General features: G+C 49.6%; 1 protein-coding gene across 5 annotated transcripts; it reads right to left on the reverse strand.

Moving 5' to 3' along the window:
• Positions 1–794: 794 nt before the first annotated feature.
• prdm11 (PR domain containing 11) lies at positions 795–15763 on the reverse strand. Of its 5 annotated transcripts, none has more exons than XM_079680251.1 (5): positions 15617–15763; positions 14874–14990; positions 13370–13605; positions 6390–6564; positions 795–5471 (listed from the first exon to the last, which is right to left on the reverse strand). In XM_079680251.1, the coding sequence occupies exons 2-5, from the start codon at positions 14899–14901 to the stop codon at positions 3331–3333; spliced, it is 2580 nt and encodes an 859-aa protein (XP_079536377.1). In that variant the 5' UTR covers positions 14902–14990; positions 15617–15763; the 3' UTR covers positions 795–3330. The 5 variants fall into 5 exon arrangements, with proteins under 5 accessions (XP_079536377.1, XP_079536375.1, XP_079536378.1 ...); XM_079680249.1 differs by having other exon boundaries at positions 14874–15009; positions 15617–15721; XM_079680252.1 differs by lacking the exon at positions 15617–15763 and adding an exon at positions 15329–15560.
• Positions 15764–19335: the final 3572 nt, after the last annotated feature.

Below are 19335 nucleotides of genomic sequence, written 5' to 3' on the forward strand. Positions count from 1 at the left end.
TGTAGAAGAGACATGAAGAAGAGGGGACACATGTTGATGTAGAAGAGACATGAAGAAGAGGGGACACATGTTGATGTAGAAGAGACATGAGGAAGAGGGGACACATGTTGATGTAGAAGAGACATGGAGAAGAGGGGACACATGTTGATGTAGAAGAGACATGAAGAAGAGGGGACACATGTTGATGTAGGAGAGACATGAGGAAGAGGGGACACATGTTGATGTAGAAGAGACATGGAGAAGAGGGGACACATGTTGATGTAGAAGAGACATGGAGAAGAGGGGACACATGTTGATGTAGAAGAGACATGGAGAAGAGGGGACACATGTTGATGTAGAAGAGACATGAAGAAGAGGGGACACATGTTGATATAGAAGAGACATGAAGAAGAGGGGACACATGTTGATGTAGAAGAGACATGGAGAAGAGGGGACACATGTTGATGTAGAAGAGACATGGAGAAGAGGGGACACATGTTGATGTAGGAGAGACATGGAGAAGAGGGGACACATGTTGATGTAGAAGAGACATGGAGAAGAGGGGACACATGTTGATGTAGGAGAGACATGAGGAAGAGGGGACACATGTTGATGTAGAAGAGACATGGAGAAGAGGGGACACATGTTGATGTAGAAGAGACATGGAGAAGAGGGGACACATGTTGATGTAGGAGAGACATGGAGAAGAGGGGACACATGTTGATGTAGAAGAGACATGGAGAAGAGGGGACACATGTTGATGTAGGAGAGACATGGAGAATAGGAGACCTTTCCAAAGAGCAGACAATATGAAGTCATTCAGAAAGTGTCTTTATGTGGAAGCATAGAAACAGATAATACAGATCTGTGAGCAGAACAGGGCGTCTTTCAGAGACAACAGAACATGAGGCAGAGCGCGGGGCCTGCGTCTCTACTATACTCCTGGATCACACACACACACACACACACACACACACACACACACACACACACACACACACACACACACACACACACACACACACACACACACACACACACACACACACACACACACACACACACACACACACACACACTAAGGAACGATGCGTCTTGGCTAGAACTCTTAGACCGTTGTTTCCCTTTCACATGGCCAGCTTGGTGAGGGGCCGCAGAGAGACCAAGGTCCTCTGCCATCGTCACACAGATCCTCAGTGTGTGAGCAGGGACTCTTCAGAGCACCTTCAGCTCTGCATTCAGTCACCAGAAAAATACTGTCCTTACAAACACATTTACACTTGATACAGTTCATACAGAGTCTGCTTTGAATAGAAGTATAAAAAGCCTTTCACACACATCTCTGAACGCCCCCATCGCTGCCGGTTCCCCACGGAGAACCAACTCTCATTCTGCCAACAAGTGCTGATTGATTGCATTGATAACAAGTGCTTTATTATGGTGTGTGTGACAGGTCTCTCTGCAGCCTCAGTGTCCCCGGCCTGCAGCTGAGACACACACAGTGTTAGTGTGGAGCAGAGAGGCTGTGTTTCTGTGTTGGACCCTGAGGGCAGTGTCTCCCTGGGCCAATGGGATTCCTCCAACCCTCAAAACCGTCCAAATCAGCCAATATGTAGCTAACGTCTGCACACGCTGAGGCAGGGGGGCCCAACTGTGTCCTCCGAGGGGCACATACAGGAAGATCACTAGAGGTTTCCCGCCTTATCATCAGTTAGTAAATCAATCAATGCAGGTAAATGAAGCTTGATACTTGAACATGCTGTAAGAAACATCCCGGCTCTCCAGAGAGTTTCATTCCTTAAAGCAGAAGCTTCAGATCGCTGATAGAAACAGGAAGTAGAAAGGCTGGATTTCATGGTATGTCATAAAGGTATTGGGCTCCATAATGTTTCCAACTGTAATTGACCTTTCGCAAAGCCACGCCCCCCCTTGGTTACTGTTGCTAGTCCGACAAGCTGAGAGCCAGATGCGTTAAACAAAGCCATAATGGAGGGTCTCCGTAACGTCGGAGTCGCCTTAACAGACTCATTTTGGAGCAATAACGCAGCAATATCCTCCAGGTCCCGACAAAAGGGGCTACAATACGCTATGGAGGGTTATATCCACAGTATGAACATTAGAAAAGAGGGAGGCACAACATCAATAGAGGCACTTGCATACAGGTCGCAGTGCAAGAGTAAAAAACCACATGAGCTGTATGTCAAATTCGACGGAATTATTATTATTATTATTTTGGAATAAAACAATCCAATCACAAGAGGCATTACATGTTGTAGTTTGTCTAAAGTTAACTACCGTTTCCTTGGTGGCTTTCTGCATCCACCTTGTTGTTCCTTTGTGGGGGTCGGGGTGCCCACTTGTGCAGCAGGATTAGGGAAGTCGGCAGTAGGCTTTCCATTAACAAAATGCTACAAAGATTAAAGCAAAATATAAATGAATGATTGCCTGTTGGCTTTCTTGTTTGTACTTTGACCACAGGTAGACTAATAACGGAGCTCAGCTGTTCAGACATTATTATGCATCAAGTGATATACATGGTCAAAACGACCTAGAAGCACACAGCTTACAGCTGTAGTCGTGTGACTTTAGCTAACGTTAGTGAGTGAAATTAGTTAATTAAATTAGTTAGTTAATTTGTGAATGTAATCTTTGCTAGCTAGCTAGCTACGTTAGCACGTATTTACCTTGGAGCAAACTTATTTGTGTTTGTTGATATTCGCCATATTCAGCTGGGCATGGGGCCTGCCGCATTTCTTTATCCACTGGCGGCATCTCTCCTCTCGGGTTTTGGGTTTAGGAAACGGGTAAAATATCACGCCCCCCCCCCCTCTAAGCTTATGGGATATCTGCTATCCGATTTCCAAAGACCATAAGCACAACGCTTCACCATTTTCGCAATGAATTTGAACGCTAAGCTTGTCGGACTTCCACAGGGAGCCGCGCACGTGATCGAATATGATTGGACAACGGGCATTTAGGGGCGTGGCTTTGCGAAAGGTCAATTGATTGCATTTATTTCAAAAGTGGGCACACATGAATACTATGATATATATATTTCTACATATTTATTTAATTAGTACAATATATGACAAGCACAAGTTTAATTTGTGCGCCATACTTCATTATACTATTTGAATGATCTGAGGGCCGTTTCAAAATGGGCCGTGGTAGGTTGGACCCCCCCTGCGCCAAGTAATGCAACTTATGCTAACTGTGTAAATGTCCCAACATATGCAGGTTAGCATCCAGCAGGTTCTATGAGCTGGAGACCCTACTGTACATTCCTATCATAAATCTTTGGGGTCTGAACTCCAGGTCAACAACCGGACTCTCTGATCTGCAGACGGACCGTTAGACGTCGGGGTAAAACTCCGTGTTGACGTCCACGCTGTGCAGGACGCTCTTCTGCTCCGCGGCAGACCTCCTGCTCAACACCTCGGCCGACAGAGAGCGGCTGCTGCCGGACTTCTCCTCGAACCAGCTGTCCAGCGCTCGCTTCCCGTCGAAGTGTGCGATGGGCGGCCCGTTAACGGCCACCGTCAGCAGGTCGTTCATCTGCTCCAGACTCAACCGCGACCGGTTGTTCTTGCACATTTTCTGCAGAGATGCCCGGCCTTTATCGCAGCAGGAAGTGGAGCCGGGCAGCACCCGGACCGCCTGCAGGACCCGGTTCAGGAGAGGGAAGCGTTGCCTGTACCTGCAGACGTGAACCAGAACCTCCTTGAAGCCGTTCATGCTGAAGTAGTCTGCTTTCAGGTCCTTCCACTCGCCCAACAGGTTACCCCGTGCCTCCACACCTCTGCAGGGGAGGGACTCCATGTGTTCGAGTATCACCTGGATCTCCTCCTCCCCGTACGCCTGCAGGTCCTCGCGGCTGTGCGGCCAGGTGTTCAGATCCAGAACCCTGCAGGCCTTTGCAAAGGGGCGGCTGTGCAGGTCCAGCCTCTGGGACAGGATGCCCTGGCTCCGGTTGCAGATCTTCTCCCGGATCGACTGGAACTTGGACTCGGCGACTCGCAGGTTCTTCAGAGCGACACCGTTGAAACTCTCCCGGAAGTTCTCTTCAAACTCCTGCAGGTACTCTCCGGGGAAGTCCACCAGCTGGCCGATCTCCAGGATGGCGTCCTCGATCTTGGCCTCCACCTGCGACACCAGGAAGTGGTTTTCCCCCTGGAAGGTGAAGGCCAACCGCGAGAGGACGGCGATGATGTCCAGGAGGAAGTAGATGAGCTTCACTGACTGGTAGTCCAGGAGGAACTGGAGCAGGCTGAGGGCGATGGCCGCGGCGTCGGCCCTCTGCGTCTGGCTACTGATCTCCTTCAGGTGCGCAACCACCTCCAGGTAGTCTTTGATGAGCGCGTTCAGGACGTTGGGTTCTCCGATAATCCACCGAATGGCTCTGATGTCTCCCAGGAACTCCGTCTCCTCCGACAGAGTTGGAGCGGTGGACCGCAGCTCGGCCATCATGCGGGGGGAGTATCGGTAGAAGCTGAGGAGCTGCTTCAGGTTGGTTTCCAGGTCCTCCAGGCAGGAGAGCTCCTTCCCACTGATAGCATCCAGGACCTCCAGGTGGGGCCGGTGGATCATGATGGGAAGGCACAGGATCCAGGGGAAGGTCTTCTGCACCGCCACATAGAGGCTGGCTCTCGTTCCTGCCGAGATGTTGGTCCCGTCCACCCCGAGGCCGACCACCAGCATGTCCTGGAACCTGAGGCCGAGCACGCCAAAGGCCCGGTCCAGCGCCTGCAGGTACCCGTCCACACTGGGCATTCCAAGTCTCTGCAAGGACAGGAACTCCGTGTTCGGGGAGCCCTCGTAGGAGATGAACTGCACGTAGACGGCCACCATGTCCGAGAACAGGTCGTCGTTCTGGGCGTCCATGATGACGCTCAAGAAAGGAGACAGGCGCATCTTCTCGGCCAGGTCTTCCTTCAGCGCGCGGGCGATGTGGTGCAGCAGGATCTGACAGTCTCCGTCGTTCAGGTACTGATCCACCACCTTGAGCTCGCACCTCTTCAGCAGCTCTGCCAGCGGCCGCAGGTCTGAGAAGGGCCGGCCCTCCACGGCCAGGTGATAAGCGGCGTTGAAGAGCAGCGTCATGTTCCGGCACATCTCCTCCGTCTTCTCGGGGTGCATGCGCAGCTTGTACAGCTGCAGGCACTTCTTATGCAGGTTGCTCTGGCTGTGCAGCTTGATGGTGTGGATCTTGAACTGCTTGGAGCCCACGATGAAGGCAGAGGTCCGGGACGACGGCACGGTGTACTGCCGGCAGACGTGGCACCACATCTCGTTGAGGGTCGGCGAATAGCGGAGGAACCAGAACTTCTTCAGCCACTCCTGTTTGAAGCGGCGGATCCGACGGCTTCCTCCCGAGGAAAGCTTCAGCGAATCCTCGGGAGAAATCACAAGATCCACCGCGACCGAGTCGTCAGCCGAGTCCGCGTCCGGGTCGTCTTCATCCAGAACCTGAGGGGGCGTTGAGCGCTCCATCCCTGCAGGTAAACACAAACAGGTTTTGATACCAGGTTTTAATTCATGTAAAAGGACTAGGGATGGGTATCGTTTGAAATGTATCGATTCCGGTTCTTATCGATTCCCCGATTTCATTTTCTTATCGGTTCTCATCTGGAACCGAGTTTCGGTTCCCAACTCTAAACAGAACACTAATACCTCATTCACACCAACGGTGTTTCAGGGCCGGTTCGGAGCTGGAGCTTGAAAAGCACCGGGTTTTCCTGTTCACACCGCAGCGGAGCAGCCTCTTAGCTCCGGAATCCGGTTCGTTTCAAGCACCAAAAAAATTGTCCGGCTAGAGCAAAAGCAAAGCATACGTCACGCTTACGTCGAGGCGGGGGCAGTGGCGGGATCAACTCCTGAACAACAACAACAAGCCCGCGTTTTATCCAGTTTGTACACAACGATGGAGAAAGTTAACAAGCAGCAGTGGTCCACTGAAGAGACCAGCTACCTACTGGGAATCTGGTCTTCTGAAGAGGTACAGAGGAAGCTGGAGCACAATCGGCCATTGTTGTGGTTGTCGGTGTTAGCTGTGAGGGGTTTCCACGCGGTCTGGCTTTATGAAGCAGGCACGCAAACGGTTACGTCATGACGCAGCACCAGTCGGACTCTGGGCGGTGTGAAAAGAGCCGGAGCTAAACCGAAGAACCGGTTCTGAACCTGAAAAGCTCTAGCACGGCGCTTGACCCGAAGTTACGTTGGTGTGAATGAGGTAACAGAGGGATATTTGGCCATGTAGTGATTTCAAAATAAAAGCACTGAACTGACCGCGAATAAAAGTGTGACCAAGAAATCACTTCAAAATAAAACCCAATAATTATTGACTTCAAAATAAAAAGCCTGGAGAACTGAGTTCAGAATAAAATACCCTCCCCTATAATAATATATCCCACCTGTAGAGTCCTCGACGGGGCCCTGCTCGGGGTGGGGGGGCTCCTGAGTGGAGGATGTTGGAACGCCCCCCCGCCCTCCTCTGAGTTGGGACAGCTCTTCCTCCAGCTCCACGATCCTCTTCCTCAGTTTCACACAGCTGGAGCAGCTGGAGGTGGACGGCCCCTCCTCTTCCTCCTGCAGGAGAATACACCATCAGTGTGTACTAATACACCTACATGCTGCATCAGTGTGTACTAATACACCTACATGCTGCATCAGTGTGTACTAATACACCTACATGCTGCATCAGTGTGTACTAATACACCTAAATGCTGCATCAGTGTGTACTAATACACCTACATGCTACATCAGTGTGTACTAATACACCTACATGCTGCATCAGTGTGTACTAATATACCTACAGTACTGCATCAGTGTGTACTAATACACCTACATGCTGCATCAGTGTGTACTAATACACCTACATGCTACATCAGTGTGTACTAATACACCTACAGTACTGCATCAGTGTGTACTAATACACCTAAATGCTGCATCAGTGTGTACTAATACACCTACATGCTGCATCAGTGTGTACTAATACACCTAAATGCTGCATCAGTATGTACTAATACAGCTACATGCTACATCAGTGTGTATCCTAGCGTGATGCGTGCTGTCAGAGCACTCTGAGCTGCAGCTGCTGTATGGAGAGGGCTGTATGGAGAGGGATGTATGGAGAGGGCTGTATGGAGACGGGTTGTATGGAGAGGGCTGTATAGAGAGGGCTGTATGGAGAGGGCTGTATAGAGAGGGCTGTATGGAGAGGGCTGTATAGAGAGGGCTGTATGGAGAGGGCTGTATGGAGAGGGCTGTATGGAGAGGGCTGTATGGAGAGGGCTGTATGGAGAGGGCTGTATAGAGAGGGCTGTATGGAGAGGGCTGTATGGAGAGGGCTGTATAGAGAGGGCTGTATAGAGAGGGCTGTGTGGAGAGGGCTGTATGGAGAGGGCTGTATGGAGAGGGCTGTATGGAGAGGGCTGTATGGAGAGGGCTGTGTGGAGAGGGCTGTATGGAGAGGGCTGTATGGAGAGGGCTGTATGGAGAGGGCTGTATGGAGAGGGCTGTATAGAGAGGGCTGTGTGGAGAGGGCTGTATGGAGAGGGCTGTATAGAGAGGGCTGTATGGAGAGGGCTGTATGGAGAGGGCTGTATGGAGAGGGCTGTATGGAGAGGGCTGTATGGAGAGGGCTGTATGGAAAGGGCTGTATGGAGAGGGCTGTGTGGAGAGGGCTGTATAGAGAGGGCTGTGTGGAGAGGGCTGTATAGAGAGGGCTGTATAGAGAGGGCTGTATAGAGAGGGCTGTGTGGAGAGGGCTGTATGGAGAGGGCTGTATAGAGAGGGCTGTATGGAGAGGGCTGTATGGAGAGGGCTGTATGGAGAGGGCTGTATGGAGAGGGCTGTATGGAGAGGGCTGTATGGAAAGGGCTGTATGGAGAGGGCTGTGTGGAGAGGGCTGTATGGAGAGGGCTGTGTGGAGAGGGCTGTATGGAGAGGGCTGTATAGAGAGGGCTGTATGGAGAGGGCTGTGTGGAGAGGGCTGTATGGAGAGGGCTGTATGGAGAGGGCTGTATAGAGAGGGCTGTATAGAGAGGGCTGTATGGAGAGGGCTGTATAGAGAGGGCTGTATAGAGAGGGCTGTATGGAGAGGGCTGTATGGAGAGGGCTGTATGGAGAGGGCTGTGTGGAGAGGGCTGTATAGAGAGGGCTGTATGGAGAGGGTTGTATGGAGAGGGCTGTATGGAGAGGGCTGTATGGAGAGGGCTGTATGGAGAGGGCTGTATGGAGAGCTGCTGTATGGAGAGGGCTGTATGGAGAGGGCTGTGTGGAGAGGGCTGTATAGAGAGGGCTGTATGGAGAGGGCTGTATGGAGAGGGCTGTATGGAGAGGGCTGTATGGAGAGCTGCTGTATGGAGAGGGCTGTATGGAGAGGGCTGTATGGAGAGGGCTGTATGGAGAGGGCTGTATGGAGAGGGCTGTATGGAGAGGGCTGTATGGAGAGGGCTGTATGGAGAGGGCTGTGTGGAGAGGGCTGTATGGAGAGGGCTGTGTGGAGAGGACTGTGTGGAGAGGGCTGTATGGAGAGGGCTGTATGGAGAGGGCTGTATGGAGAGGGCTGTATGGAGAGGGCTGTATGGAGAGGGCTGTATGGAGAGGGCTGTATGGAGAGGGCTGTATGGAGAGGGCTGTGTGGAGAGGGCTGTATGGAGAGGGCTGTATGGAGAGGGCTGTATGGAGAGGGCTGTATAGAGAGGGCTGTATGGAGAGGGCTGTATGGAGAGGGCTGTATGGAGAGGGCTGTGTGGAGAGGGCTGTATGGAGAGGGCTGTGTGGAGAGGGCTGTATGGAGAGGGCTGTATGGAGAGGGCTGTATAGAGAGGGCTGTATAGAGAGGGCTGTGTGGAGAGGGCTGTATGGAGAGGGCTGTATAGAGAGGGCTGTATGGAGAGGGCTGTATGGAGAGGGCTGTATGGAGAGGGCTGTATGGAGAGGGCTGTATGGAGAGGGCTGTATGGAGAGGGCTGTATGGAGAGGGCTGTGTGGAGAGGGCTGTATGGAGAGGGCTGTATGGAGAGGGCTGTATAGAGAGGGCTGTATGGAGAGGGCTGTGTGGAGAGGGCTGTATGGAGAGGGCTGTATGGAGAGGGCTGTATAGAGAGGGCTGTATAGAGAGGGCTGTATGGAGAGGGCTGTATAGAGAGGGCTGTATAGAGAGGGCTGTATGGAGAGGGCTGTATGGAGAGGGCTGTATGGAGAGGGCTGTGTGGAGAGGGCTGTATGGAGAGGGCTGTATGGAGAGCTGCTGTATGGAGAGGGCTGTATGGAGAGGGCTGTGTGGAGAGGGCTGTATAGAGAGGGCTGTATAGAGAGGGCTGTATGGAGAGGGCTGTATGGAGAGGGCTGTATGGAGAGGGCTGTATGGAGAGGGCTGTATGGAGAGGGCTGTATAGAGAGGGCTGTATGGAGAGGGCTGTATAGAGAGGGCTGTATGGAGAGGGCTGTATAGAGAGGGCTGTATGGAGAGGGCTGTATGGAGAGGGCTGTATGGAGAGGGCTGTATGGAGAGGGCTGTATAGAGAGGGCTGTATAGAGAGGGCTGTATGGAGAGGGCTGTATAGAGAGGGCTGTATAGAGAGGGCTGTATGGAGAGGGCTGTATGGAGAGGGCTGTATAGAGAGGGCTGTATAGAGAGGGCTGTATAGAGAGGGCTGTATGGAGAGCTGCTGTATGGAGAGGGCTGTATGGAGAGGGCTGTATAGAGAGGGCTGTATAGAGAGCTGCTGTATAGAGAGGGCTGTATGGAGAGGGCTGTATAGAGAGGGCTGTATAGAGAGGGCTGTATGGAGAGCTGCTGTATGGAGAGCTGCTGTATGGAGAGGGCTGTATGGAGAGGGCTGTATGGAGAGGGCTGTATGGAGAGCTGCTGTATGGAGAGGGCTGTATGGAGAGGGCTGTGTGGAGAGGGCTGTATAGAGAGGGCTGTATGGAGAGGGCTGTATGGAGAGGGCTGTATGGAGAGGGCTGTATGGAGAGCTGCTGTATGGAGAGGGCTGTATGGAGAGGGCTGTATGGAGAGGGCTGTATGGAGAGGGCTGTATGGAGAGGGCTGTATGGAGAGGGCTGTATGGAGAGGGCTGTGTGGAGAGGGCTGTATGGAGAGGGCTGTGTGGAGAGGACTGTGTGGAGAGGGCTGTATGGAGAGGGCTGTATGGAGAGGGCTGTATGGAGAGGGCTGTATGGAGAGGGCTGTATGGAGAGGGCTGTATGGAGAGGGCTGTATGGAGAGGGCTGTATAGAGAGGGCTGTATGGAGAGGGCTGTATGGAGAGGGCTGTATGGAGAGGGCTGTATGGAGAGGGCTGTATGGAGAGGGCTGTATGGAGAGGGCTGTGTGGAGAGGGCTGTATAGAGAGGGCTGTATGGAGAGGGCTGTATAGAGAGGGCTGTATGGAGAGGGCTGTATGGAGAGGGCTGTATGGAGAGGGCTGTATGGAGAGGGCTGTATGGAGAGGGCTGTATGGAGAGGGCTGTGTGGAGAGGGCTGTATGGAGAGGGCTGTATGGAGAGGGCTGTATGGAGAGGGCTGTATAGAGAGGGCTGTATGGAGAGGGCTGTATGGAGAGGGCTGTATAGAGAGGGCTGTATGGAGAGGGCTGTATAGAGAGGGCTGTATGGAGAGGGCTGTATGGAGAGGGCTGTATGGAGAGGGCTGTATAGAGAGGGCTGTATAGAGAGGGCTGTATAGAGAGGGCTGTGTGGAGAGGGCTGTATGGAGAGGGCTGTATAGAGAGGGCTGTATAGAGAGGGCTGTATAGAGAGGGCTGTATAGAGAGGGCTGTATGGAGAGGGCTGTATGGAGAGGGCTGTATGGAGAGGGCTGTATAGAGAGGGCTGTATGGAGAGGGCTGTATAGAGAGGGCTGTATGGAGAGGGCTGTATGGAGAGGGCTGTATAGAGAGGGCTGTATGGAGAGGGCTGTATAGAGAGGGCTGTATGGAGAGGGCTGTATAGAGAGGGCTGTATGGAGAGGGCTGTATGGAGAGGGCTGTATGGAGAGGGCTGTATGGAGAGGGCTGTATAGAGAGGGCTGTATAGAGAGGGCTGTATGGAGAGGGCTGTATAGAGAGGGCTGTATAGAGAGGGCTGTATGGAGAGGGCTGTATGGAGAGGGCTGTATGGAGAGCTGCTGTATGGAGAGGGCTGTATGGAGAGGGCTGTATAGAGAGGGCTGTATAGAGAGCTGCTGTATAGAGAGGGCTGTATGGAGAGGGCTGTATAGAGAGGGCTGTATAGAGAGGGCTGTATAGAGAGGGCTGTATAGAGAGGGCTGTATAGAGAGGGCTGTATGGAGAGGGCTGTATGGAGAGGGCTGTATGGAGAGGGCTGTATAGAGAGGGCTGTATGGAGAGGGCTGTATAGAGAGGGCTGTATGGAGAGGGCTGTATGGAGAGGGCTGTATAGAGAGGGCTGTATGGAGAGGGCTGTATAGAGAGGGCTGTATGGAGAGGGCTGTATAGAGAGGGCTGTATGGAGAGGGCTGTATGGAGAGGGCTGTATGGAGAGGGCTGTATGGAGAGGGCTGTATAGAGAGGGCTGTATAGAGAGGGCTGTATGGAGAGGGCTGTATAGAGAGGGCTGTATAGAGAGGGCTGTATGGAGAGGGCTGTATGGAGAGGGCTGTATGGAGAGCTGCTGTATGGAGAGGGCTGTATGGAGAGGGCTGTATAGAGAGGGCTGTATAGAGAGCTGCTGTATAGAGAGGGCTGTATGGAGAGGGCTGTATGGAGAGGGCTGTATAGAGAGGGCTGTATAGAGAGGGCTGTATAGAGAGCTGCTGTATAGAGAGGGCTGTATGGAGAGGGCTGTATGGAGAGGGCTGTATGGAGAGGGCTGTATAGAGAGGGCTGTATGGAGAGGGCTGTATAGAGAGGGCTGTATGGAGAGGGCTGTATGGAGAGGGCTGTATAGAGAGGGCTGTATGGAGAGGGCTGTATAGAGAGGGCTGTATGGAGAGGGCTGTATAGAGAGGGCTGTATGGAGAGGGCTGTATGGAGAGGGCTGTATGGAGAGGGCTGTATGGAGAGGGCTGTATAGAGAGGGCTGTATAGAGAGGGCTGTATGGAGAGGGCTGTATAGAGAGGGCTGTATAGAGAGGGCTGTATGGAGAGGGCTGTATGGAGAGGGCTGTATGGAGAGCTGCTGTATGGAGAGGGCTGTATGGAGAGGGCTGTATAGAGAGGGCTGTATAGAGAGCTGCTGTATAGAGAGGGCTGTATGGAGAGGGCTGTATGGAGAGGGCTGTATAGAGAGGGCTGTATAGAGAGGGCTGTATAGAGAGCTGCTGTATAGAGAGGGCTGTATGGAGAGGGCTGTATAGAGAGGGCTGTATGGAGAGGGCTGTGTGGAGAGGGCTGTATAGAGAGGGCTGTATGGAGAGGGCTGTATAGAGAGGGCTGTATAGAGAGGGCTGTATGGAGAGCTGCTGTATGGAGAGCTGCTGTATGGAGAGGGCTGTATGGAGAGGGCTGTATAGAGAGGGCTGTATAGAGAGGGCTGTATGGAGAGGGCTGTATGGAGAGGGCTGTATAGAGAGGGCTGTATGGAGAGGGCTGTATGGAGAGGGCTGTGTGGAGAGGGCTGTATAGAGAGGGCTGTATGGAGAGGGCTGTATGGAGAGGGCTGTATAGAGAGGGCTGTATAGAGAGGGCTGTATGGAGAGGGCTGTATGGAGAGGGCTGTATAGAGAGGGCTGTGTGGAGAGGGCTGTATAGAGAGGGCTGTATAGAGAGGGCTGTATGGAGAGGGCTGTATGGAGAGGGCTGTATGGAGAGGGCTGTATGGAGAGGGCTGTATGGAGAGGGCTGTATAGAGAGGGCTGTATGGAGAGGGCTGTGTGGAGAGGGCTGTATGGAGAGGGCTGTATGGAGAGGGCTGTATAGAGAGGGCTGTATGGAGAGGGCTGTATAGAGAGGGCTGTATGGAGAGGGCTGTATAGAGAGGGCTGTATAGAGAGGGCTGTATGGAGAGGGCTGTATGGAGAGGGCTGTATAGAGAGGGCTGTATGGAGAGGGCTGTATGGAGAGGGCTGTATGGAGAGGGCTGTGTGGAGAGGGCTGTGTGGAGAGGGCTGTATGGAGAGGGCTGTATGGAGAGGGCTGTATGGAGAGGGCTGTGTGGAGAGGGCTGTATGGAGAGGGCTGTATGGAGAGGGCTGTATAGAGAGGGCTGTATGGAGAGGGCTGTATAGAGAGGGCTGTATGGAGAGGGCTGTATGGAGAGGGCTGTATGGAGAGGGCTGTGTGGAGAGGGCTGTATAGAGAGGGCTGTATGGAGAGGGCTGTATGGAGAGGGCTGTATGGAGAGGGCTGTATGGAGAGCTGCTATGTGGAGAGCTGCTGTGTGTATAAAAAGCTTTATTATTAGTACTGAACAGATCCCACCTGAATCTTCTTGATCTGGAGGAGGTGTTTCCCTCCACACTGCTCCTCCTCCTCCTCCTCTTCCTCTTCCTCCTTCTCCTCCTTCAGCTTCAGGACGTCCTTGAAGATGAGGTCTATCTTCCTCCTCTTCAGCTCGGGCTCTTCCTCCTCGGGCTCTTTGCCCTGCAGCGCTGACTGAAGGCACGGAGACTTGACGTCCTGCAGGACTCTGTGCAGGGCTTCAGGCTTCCCGGGGTCTGAAACAAGACCAGAAGAAATGTGTGTGTGTAGGTAGGTAGGTAGGTAGGTAGGTAGGTAGGTAGGTGGATAGGTAGGTAGGTAGGTAGGTAGGTAGGTAGGTAGGTAGGTAGGTAGGTAGGTAGGTAGGTAGGTAGGTAGGTAGGTAGGTAGGTGGATAGGTAGGTAGGTAGGTAGGTAGGTAGGTAGGTAGGTAGGTAGGTAGGTAGGTAGGTAGGTAGGTGGATAGGTAGGTAGGTAGGTAGGTAGGTAGGTAGGTAGGTAGGTAGGTGGATAGGTAGGTAGGTAGGTAGGTAGGTAGGTAGGTAGGTAGGTAGGTAGGTAGGTAGGTGGATAGGTAGGTAGGTAGGTAGGTAGGTAGGTGGATAGGTAGGTAGGTAGGTAGGTAGGTAGGTAGGTAGGTAGGTAGGTAGGTAGGTAGGTAGGTAGGTAGGTAGGTAGGTAGGTAGGTAGGTTTTTAAAAAGTTAAACCTAAACTTTGGTTCACAATAACTTCAAGTAAGTTCAATAAAAAGTTAAACCTAAACAGTCTTAAAGGTCCCATGTCATGGTCATTTCCACTGACCATAGTTCCATTGTTGAGGTCTACTAGAATAGATTCACATTGTTCAATGTTCCAAACTCACATTGGTTTCTCAAACAGCATCTCTGTATAGTCTGTGTATTCACTCTCTGTCCTACACGGCTTGTTGGAGCTCTTGTTTTCATCTGATTTCAAATAAACAAAGTCTTGGTTTTTAGAATATTAAACTTCTTTCGCCAAATTCAGAGGATAAAAACAACTGTTAAGCTTGTAAAGGAATAATGACAAGAGGCAACCTAACGTCACAGCAGACAAAACAACAGCCGGTGTTTCTTGTGAGGGTTTCCCCGGGAAACAAACTCAATACATAGATTATTTTGTGGTATTTGAAATCATGTACGCAGCTCGTGACGTAACTAGGAGTCTAGTGGACGGTATCAGTACTACAAGTAAAAAAATAAAATAAAAATAAATAAATAAAAATAAAAGTTTAAATTGTATTAATTACGTTGTTTATAAATTAATCTGAGGGACGCAAAAAGAGGAGGTGGGGGCCGCCATTTGCCCATCCCTGCTCTACAGGGTGCACTTTGAGGGTTTGAGACTCTGCAGACCGGTCACATGCAGAAGGTACAGAACACAAGGGGACGGGTCAGAACCAGAGAAGCATGACATGGGACCTTTAACTTACATTAGATGTGATCCTGGTTCTTGTTGAGAGGTCAACGGAATATATGAACTCACCCCAGAGGTCAGGGGACGGCTCACTCATCCTGCAGACATCAGAAGCTCATCCTGCAGACATCAGAAGCTCATCCTGCAGACATCAGAAGCTCATCCTGCAGACATCAGAAGCTCATCCTCATTATCAAAGGATGTTCTGAACAATATGGGAAGAATTCAGATACAAAAAGTGAAATGATGAGAAAAAGTGAAATAGTTAAGTCAAGGTGAGAGTACGAGGAAAGAAATTCAAATGAAGCCTAATTCTGAAAAAAGGGTTATTTTCTGAGAATAATTCTTAATGTCAAATATGAAGAAAAAAGGGACATTCTGATAAACACATATAATATACTGCATCTCATTTATTTATTCCTTACTGTTAAAAGAATCCTTATTTTATTTCACATTCTATTTTTAGCTTGTTCAGTTTTACATATAACTTCAATATCTGTTCACTTCTGCATCCACTGCATCACCTTCTACTCTATCACAGCTCTACTTCAGACATCCTGCTGGCGAGCTGCCTGATCTTTAGGAAGCCATGTTCGTGGCCACAGTGGCTACCCACACACACACACACACACACACACACACACACACACACACACACACACACACACACACACACACACACACACACACACACACACACACACACACACACACACACACACACACACACACACACACACACACACACACACACACACACACACACACACACACACACACACACACACACACACACACACACACACACACACCTCCGGAGCCGCGGAGCCTCAATCTCCGGTTGAATCTCTGCAGAACTCAGTCGCCTCTTCTTCTTCTTCTTCTTCTTCTTCTTCTTCTTCTCCTTCTTTTTTTCTTTAATGGCGCATCGCTTCCACTTGGAGCATATATCGCCACCTACTGTTGAGTTATTAAATGTCCATATTAAATCCTTGTCCTCAGACCAGTGTTTTTGAGGAACTTGAAGATCAGCTTGTTTACTTCATTTCTTGAGTTACTTTCATATTAGTGTTAATTTCTTTGACTAAAACTATGAAGAAACTTGTTCGTCAACGACCTTTTTTTCCATGACGAAAACGAGACGATGACGAGACTGCACAAACAATAACTGTAACGAAATCATCATGCAATATCATTGACGAAAAGTGACGAGACGAAAATGTAGTTTGCTAAATAAAAACTATGCCAAAATCTCTCTTTACTTTCGTTGACAAAAAATGAGGAGAGGAAATATGATCAAACATAACGTTACATCTCTGATAGTCAGTTTTTCTCCCAGCAGTTCCATCTCCGGTGCTGCGGCTGGGCAGCAGCTGTGTGTCCGTGCTGCGCGCGGCGGTACATTTGAATTACACCGGGCAGCGGCACAGTGTGGACTGTCAGGAAGACTTGGGTCTAACTCATGGTTTAACTAACCTTATTTAACAGAAAATAAAATGGCAACAACAGGACTTGGGAGCAGTGGTCGCGTTAACCGAATACCCCCCCGTCAGCGCGAGTGAGTTATAAATTGTGCACTCGACGGGTAATAATGGATTATGACGGAAATGTTACGATCCTGTCCGTCAAAATGACTGACAACGAAAAAGTCTAACGGCACCACTGCTTGGGAGAAATAAACGATGTGATATTTTGGGCCCATTTTCACTACCATGAGGCGGAGAAAAAAAGTGAATGCATCGTTTTAAGGGAAGTAATGTGGCCAAAACACAGCTGGTATAAACACCACTAACCTGCAACGTTTCTTCATCATTCAACCTGTGTTTTTCATCAAATAAACACAAGATATCATCTTATTGTGAAATAAGTTTGACTAAAATGACATGTTATTGGTTTTGACTAGTTTGACTGAAATGTTCTGTATAATCTGATGACTAAAAAAGACTCAACAGTTTTCTTTGATTAAAATAAGACTAAAATGCTCAGACTTTTAGCCGACTAAAACTTGACTCAATAAAAACAGGATGAAGGTCACTAAATATGACAAACTAAAAAGGAAATTGAACACAAGACTAAAACTAAATTAAAAAATAGCTGACGAAATTAACACTATTTCGTATATTGCCTTGAAATCCATGTCCTTGACGTTAAGTTGTTCCAGTGCAGTTTTCAGAATGAGTCTTTGCCTGTTATAATCCGGGCAGCTAAAAAATACATGATTTATTGTCTCTGGTTGGCCATCCATCACAATGGCTATTTGGATGTTTTCCAATCAGATGCATTGATGAGTTTAATCCAGAGGGACCCAGTGTGAAAACAATTGCCTGAATAAGGAATTTAGCAGTTGGACATGAAAGTCAATGAGTGTCACTTGCAATGACAGCGTTGTGTTTTTATTACAGCCACCCTATTTTATTTTATGGACCTTTTACATTAAAAACAAGGGGGGGGGAGGCCCTTTTTCCAGTTTAGAGCAATAGCCCCTCCAAATGTCTGTGCACGTCCCTGTTGTGCAGAGTATGCAGCTGAACCATACACTATTACTCCGTATTCTATGGCCGATCTAATTAAGGCTGTGTATATGATAAGACATCAATACTTCCTGCCATATCAATCCTATCAAATTCATTATCACACACTTTGGCCAACATCTCCCAATTTGCTTTAGAAAAAGTCCATCTCATGATACCGTCCAGCTCAACCACATGACTTCTATCAAACTTGATTAAATCGGAAGATGATCACTCCCAAACTGTTATCAATACTTCCCAACTGCTGCCAGAAGCTACTTCCCTTGTTCCAGAGTCAGATCGATCGCAGACTCTGTTCCACCTCCAACACTGAGTCTTGTACCTTGCCCATTATTTAAACAAACTAATTCCTTTGCCTCCATGAAGTCCTCCACCACCTGTCCGTTGTACAGTAACGAAGTACTCCACTACCACCCACCTCTATCCTGCCCCACCTGTTGCTCCACCTGTCCGTCAGTATACCCAACACAGAATGATCCGGACACTTTCTAAAATCATGGATCACAAAATCATCCTCACAAGAAACCGGTAGCAGCAGCTCTCCTTTGTTTCCACTCTTCTTGTATGTTCTCTATCTTCTCCATGTATTTCTCAGAGTACCCAGGACTGTACAGACATACTGTTTTTACAAGACTTGAACCTGCCCTCACATCTGCACCCTTACGTAAGTCAACATGTCAAACACATGCTCAACTTTCACTGTGATATCGTTCAATACTTCCTTGATCCCCTCATCCCTTTATTTGTGTTGTATTATTATTCTAATCTCTGACCTGTTGCTGCTATAAATGCCAGAGTTTCCCCACGGGGATAAATAAAGTTCTTATCTGATCTTACGGCGCATTTCCACTACAGCGCGGAGCTCGCTTTAAGCGTGCAGAGCCGTGCGGGGCCCGTTTTTGGTTGCGTTTCCACTCGGCGTAGTTCCGGCTAGCGGGTCCTATTTCACAGTTTTTCTGGCCCCATAAAATTGAGGTTCTTTCCGGGCCAACAACCGGGCTGAATCGGGCTGAGTATGCTAAACTAGAGAGAATCATTGGCAAGGGGGCTACAACTACAACAAGATGAACATATTTGACTGTGATTTAATTGTAATACACGTTTCAAAATGATGCTGAAGTAACAACATACTGATACCGGTTAGTCAAAACCATGAATTAATGCTTTGACCAGTCTGCAGACAGACGGCAGGCGAAAAACCTTTTAAAATGCGTGTTTTCTAATGGAGATTTGGCTAAGCTAACGCAGCATATGCTCCGACCGTCCACACTCACAACAACGGCCTATAGACATAAATAAACCAGCGACTGTATTCTCCATGACACAGACAGTCTGTGGTTTGTACTTGTTTAACTTGTGTCTAGTTTCTGAACAGATATGAGGAGCTGTGAGCTCTGAGGGCTAACAGCTAACGGCTGTGTTGTTTTTCTGGGGCGCTCATTGCAGATGACGTCACGGCTCCGCCTACACTGCGTTACTATAGTTACTGCCCCAGTTCCTAAACTGTAATGGGAATGCGCCATAAAGTGAGCCAGTCCTAACAAGGCCTAATGAGGCCTAGCCATACCGAGCGAGGCAGAGCGAGGCCGTGTAGTGGAAATGCGCCATTAGTGTGCGGGGTAGGAGGTGAGGCGCGGTTTGGAACGGGGCCGAAGGACCACTAAAAGTACGTCCTGATCAACGCATCACAGCACAAACAGGGAGGGAGTAAAAACCCCTTTCTTTAATATCATAACATAATGAACTAGCACACACTCTAGAGGTGATAAACTGTCTTTAGTGATGTGATCTTCAGACAGGAGTGTTTAAATATCGCTGTATCAGAGCACTGACGCAGTTTGTAACAAACCAGATATCTTGTGAAGTTAAAACCTCGTATCAGGAAGCATTGAGTGAAAAAGTGAAAGCAAGAGTGTGTATTTCTGTAAATCTGATTAAAAATCGTCTGCTTAATTTTTCACTTGCTTTCAAAAAATTAAAAGTAGCAGAGGATGGTTTCG

The sequence above is a fragment of the Notothenia rossii genome (assembly GCF_949606895.1).
Source record: "Notothenia rossii genome assembly, chromosome: 5".
Lineage (NCBI taxonomy): Eukaryota > Metazoa > Chordata > Actinopteri > Perciformes > Nototheniidae > Notothenia > Notothenia rossii.

Excerpts from the sequence above, each read along its gene's own strand:
- prdm11 (XM_079680251.1), bottom strand. The coding sequence starts at position 14,901 with ATGAGTGAGCCGTCCCCTGACCTCTGGG. Across the intron at positions 13,606-14,873 it reads GCCGTCCCCTGACCTCTGGG|ACCCCGGGAAGCCTGAAGCC; the intron begins GTGAGTTCATAT and ends GTCTTGTTTCAG. Across the intron at positions 5,472-6,389 it reads CCCCGTCGAGGACTCTACAG|GGATGGAGCGCTCAACGCCC; the intron begins GTGGGATATATT and ends GTTTACCTGCAG.